The sequence below is a fragment of the Sinocyclocheilus rhinocerous genome, unplaced genomic scaffold (assembly GCF_001515625.1).
Source record: "Sinocyclocheilus rhinocerous isolate Xijiao unplaced genomic scaffold, SAMN03320098_v1.1 scaffold68, whole genome shotgun sequence".
NCBI classification, from domain to species: Eukaryota; Metazoa; Chordata; class Actinopteri; order Cypriniformes; family Cyprinidae; genus Sinocyclocheilus; species Sinocyclocheilus rhinocerous.
The window spans coordinates 774,159-779,124 of record NW_015666487.1 but is presented as its reverse complement, the minus strand read 5'-3'; the positions used below and the strand labels follow the sequence as shown (position 1 = coordinate 779,124).

General features: G+C 37.4%; 1 protein-coding gene across 1 annotated transcript in view; it reads right to left on the bottom strand.

Annotated features, from left to right (window-relative positions):
- LOC107732406 (consortin-like) overlaps positions 1 to 4,460 on the bottom strand; it is a 12,138-nt gene extending 7,678 nt beyond the window's left edge. Inside the window, exons 1-2 of the mRNA XM_016543727.1 lie at positions 4,301 to 4,460; positions 2,108 to 2,341 (exon numbers count right to left, since the gene is read on the bottom strand). Coding sequence (XP_016399213.1) covers positions 2,108 to 2,341; positions 4,301 to 4,352 — 286 coding nt within the window. The 5' untranslated portion in view covers positions 4,353 to 4,460. The remainder of the gene's footprint in view (positions 1 to 2,107; positions 2,342 to 4,300) is intronic.
- Between the last annotated feature and the right edge of the window lie 506 nt (positions 4,461 to 4,966).

The following is a 4,966-nucleotide window of genomic DNA, read 5'->3' as shown; positions in this document are numbered from 1 at the left end:
GTGTGTATATATATATATGTGCATACACCAAAGGAAATATATATATATATATATATATATATATACTCGGTTCTGAGATTATGCAATACTGACTTTTTTCTTTGAATTCTGAGTTTACATCTAGTAATTCAGTTTTTTTGTTACCGCCATGAAGTAAAAAAAGGTAACTTGTGACTTTTTAACTCACAATTCTGACTTTTTTCTTTCAATTGAGAGATTATCTAACAATACTGACTTTTTCTTATAAAATTGCAAGTTAACATCTCCTTTATGTTGTACTGACTTTATGTCTTATTTATAACTTTATATCTTGCAATTCTCTCTCTCTCTCTCTCTCTATACCGTATATACAGTGGGTACGGAAAGTATTCAGACCCCCTTAAATTTTTCACTCTTTGTTATATTGCAGCCATTTGCTAAAATCATTTAAGTTAATTTTTTTTCCTCATTAATGTACACTCAGCACCCCATATTGACAGAAAAACACAGAATTGTTGACATCTTTGCAGATTTATTAAAAAAGAAAAACTGAAAAATGCTCAGTATTTAGTAGAAGCACCCTCTTGATCTAATACAGCCATGAGTCTTTTTAGGAAAGATGCAACAAGTTTTTCACACATGGATTTGGGGATCCTCTGCCATTCCTCCTTGCAAATCCTCTCCAGTTCTGTCAGGTTGGATGGTAAACGTTGGTGGACAGCCATTTTTAGGTCTCTCCAGAGATGCTCAATTGGGTTTAAGTCAGGGCTCTGGCTGGGCCATTCAAGAACAGTCACAGAGTTGTTGTGAAGCCACTCCTTCGTTATTTTAGCTGTGTGCTTAGGGTCATTGTCTTGTTGGAAGGTAAACCTTAGTTCCAGTCTGAGGTCCTGAGCACTCTGGAGAAGGTTTTCGCCCAGGATATCCCTGTACTTGGCCGCATTCATCTTTCCCTCGATTGCAACCAGTCGTCCTGTCCCTGCAGCTGAAAAACACCCCCACAGCATGATGCTGCCACCACCATGCTTCACTGTTGGGACAGGTGATGAGCAGTGCCTGGTTTTCTCCACACATACCGCTTAGAATTAAGGCCAAAAAGTTCTATCTTGGTCTCATCAGACCAGAGAATCTTATTTCTCACCATCTTGGAGTCCTTCAGGTGTTTTTTTAGCAAACTCCATGCGGGCTTTCATGTGTCTTGAACTGAGGAGAGGCTTCCGTCGGGCCACTCTGCCATAAAGCCCCAACTGGTGGAGGGCTGCAGTGATGGTTGACTTTCTACAACTTTCTCCCATCTCCCGACTGCATCTCTGGAGCTCAGCCACAGTGATCTTTGGGTTCTTCTTTACCTCTCTCACCAAGGCTCTTCTCCCCCGATAGCTCAGTTTGGCCAGACGGCCAGCTCTAGGAAGGGTTCTGATCGTCCCAAACGTCTTCCATTTAAGGATTATGGAGGCCACCGTGCTCTTAGGAACCTTAAGTGCAGCAGAAAGTTTTTTGTAACCTTGGCCAGATCTGTGCCTTGCCACAATTCTGTCTCTGAGCTCTTCAGGCAATTCCTTTGACCTCATGATTCTCATTTGCTCTGACATGCACTGTGAGCTGTAAGGTCTTATATAGACAGGTGTGTGGCTTTCCTAATCAAGTCCAATCAGTATAATCAAACACAGCTGGACTCAAATGAAGGTGTAGAACCATCTCAAGGATGATCAGAAGAAATGGACAGCACCTGAGTTAAATATATGAGTGTCACAGCAAAGGGTCTGAATACTTAAGACCATGTGATATTTCAGTTTTTCTTTTTTAATAAATCTGCAAAAATGTCAACAATTCTGTGTTTTTCTGTCAATATGGGGTGCTATGTGTACATTAATGAGGAAAAAAAATTAACAAATGATTTTAGCAAATGGCTGCAATATAACAAAGAGTGAAAAATTTAAGGGGGTCTGAATACTTTCCGTACCCACTGTATATATATATATATATATATATACACCTTTTATGTTCCAAGAAAAAAAAAAGTAAGTACTTTCATTAGGAGGAGCTACAACTTAAGGATTATTTTATTCATAAAAAAAAAACATATGGCAAATCAAAGCACCAGAATATTGCAATATAAACGGCTTACCATGATCTAAAGAGCAGCTATGGCTCTTGATGTTTGTTGGAGAGCTCTCCTCTGGGTTCCTGTTCTCTGAGTCGAGTTTAACCGCTTGCAAGTCCATAACCTCTGCCTCCTGCAGTTTGTTCTGATTCTCATCGGAGGCTGTTAGGTAAGACGTAATGATGTCCTCTTCGGTCTGAGTTATTCTGCTCGTCTCTTTCCATCTTACAGACTTCCTCGTCTCGGACTCCTCCATAACTGCAAGGTGATCACAAAGAAGACAGACAGTCATGAAACTGAATCTATATCTTCATCAGAAGACATAGACATTTTAAAGACTTGATGTCTGTTTTTCAAATTCTTTACCCTGCTGTTCCTATCTGCCATCAGTGACAATGCATTACATTTATCATAAAATGAATCTTTTTCCTCAAAAGAATTCAGAGTGGAAACACAAGTAGGAGAGGTTTGGTGTTACTGAATATTTTTTCAAGCAGATCTCGGGCCTTACTTACAAACACAGTGTCCTAACAGTGAACCAACACTCACTTCAGTTACTCCCGAAGCCAACAGCAAGCGCAAACTGACAGGTGTGTACAAAAACACGAACCAGTTACAGCAGCGATGCATAATTCATGGGATAGGGGCTCTTGTCTTTCACTCTGTCCAGGCATTTCGAAGGACGAGCAGTGAAACCAGAGACAGAGAGATGGAAAAAGGGTGGAGTGTGGATGAGTGTCCTCATTGTAAATAAAGTGGCAATGCCAGTGTGGTAACAGAACAGGGTGTATGATGAGGTGGAAAAGGCTGAAAGAAAAGTCGAGATGTTTCTTGACACAACATGACCACAGCTGGCCTGATCGGTGTCAAGATAAACCCTTATGAAAGCTGAACAGTCTGAACATATATACAACAGGGTGAGCAAATAACAAGACATGCTGAGATTGACACTGTACCTAATGCAGCAAGAGGGCAACAGTTTTGTTTGCACAAAGTATTTATTTAATATACTAGGCATATACCGTTCAAAAGTTTGGGATTTTTTAATGTTTTTAAAACAAGTTTGTGATGCTCACTAAGGTAGCATTTATTTGATCAAAAATACAGTACTGTGAACTATTATTACAAAGTAACTGTTATAAATTTTAATACTTAAAAATTTAATTTATTCCTTTGATGGCAAAGCTGAATTTTCAGCAGCTATTACTCAAGACTTCGGTCTCACACAATCCTTCAGAAATGATTATAATATGTAGATTTTTATCAAAGTTAAAAATTTTCTTTTTTTGTGGGAAATGTGATATATATTTTTTGATGAATATAAAGTTCAAAATAGCATTTTTTTGAAAAAAATATTTTTGTAACAATGTAAAAGATTGTCATTTTACATCAATTTAATGTAGTTGGCAGCAATAATGTAAATTAAAGAACTTCAAATCTGAACCTTTATGCTGTTTTTTTATATGGAAACATATTTCAGAATAGTTTATATTATTTCAAGTACCTTGAGGTACCATATAAAAATTGCATTTTATTGGTTGTGACGCTATTATCTAACAGGCTAAGTGTTTTTTTGTTGAAAATCACAGTCACAGCTAATAACCACTTTTAGAGTGCACTATACCATGAATTAACATAATTTGACAGGCAAAAGTTATTAGTGTGTCCAATAACCTGCTAAGTTAGATGTCAGGACATGCTTATGTTTAACAGCAGTCAGGTTTTCACATGCCATAGGAAAATTTTAAATAAATAATATCCTAAATCTGAACCCTTTGTGAAGAAAAGAAAAGAAAAAAAAGAAAAGAAAAGAAAAAAAAGGCATGTGTTCTCTGGCCCTTTTGGTCAACTTTGAAACTTGTAGCTTATTTAACTTCTAATGATTTTACACAATTTTGAATTAATGAGTCTGCTAAATGACTAAATGTAAATACAAACGGCTTAGAAATCCAACATCATAACGTGAATTGGTCATTTTGGTACATTTATATATATCCCTTACTTCTCCTAAAAATCTAGTTTTGCATACATAGTCTACCTTAGCTTGCACACAAATAGCCTACACATCGTTGAAAGATGGTGTAAAGGGCGCGTGCTTTAGTGTCGCGTACCCATTTCACAGCGTCTTGGCCTTTATCACGGTTTTATTTTCATCAGAACCATTTCAAGACGAAACACAGAACACACGACTCACTGAAATATCCCTGTCGTACTTACGTTTAGTTTCTGTATTGATGTTACAATGGTCCGCATCTGTAAACGCGCGCATGCGCAGCGTTCATATCTGTTCTCAGAGCTGCTCAAGCAGAGACCCCAGACCCCTCTCTGTCAAACACACACCGATCTGAAATCAGTTTCGATGCCCTGCCTGTCTCTGCATCTGTGCAGTTGTTTACGATCCAAACAGGGGCGTTTCTTTTCAAGGTTTCGGTCTTGCTGGGCGTTTAGTGCCACCCATCGGTTCATATGGGGCACTGACATTGGAAATGTGTTTGGAGAAAGATCAAATTGGACATAAATTGTAGCATGTTCATTTTAAAACACATTAATTCGTTTCAAATGTCAGTTTCTATTTACCCACAGAATGTATGATTACTATAGCTGCATAAAAATATATTATATTAAATAGCCTATACTACAAAAATGTTTTAAATATACTAGGCCTATATATTATATAGCCTATAATGCTGCAATATTTAGTCTTATACACAAGGCTAGGCCTGTGTTTTTATAAATTACCTCATACTACATGCATTTTATGACTGAATAGTCTTCACCAACTTTGCAAAACCAAACAATATCCAATAATGTTATAATAAGCAATGAACTCCTCTGAATATTTCCTTCAATTATGAATTAAATTACTCATCATCAACAACAACA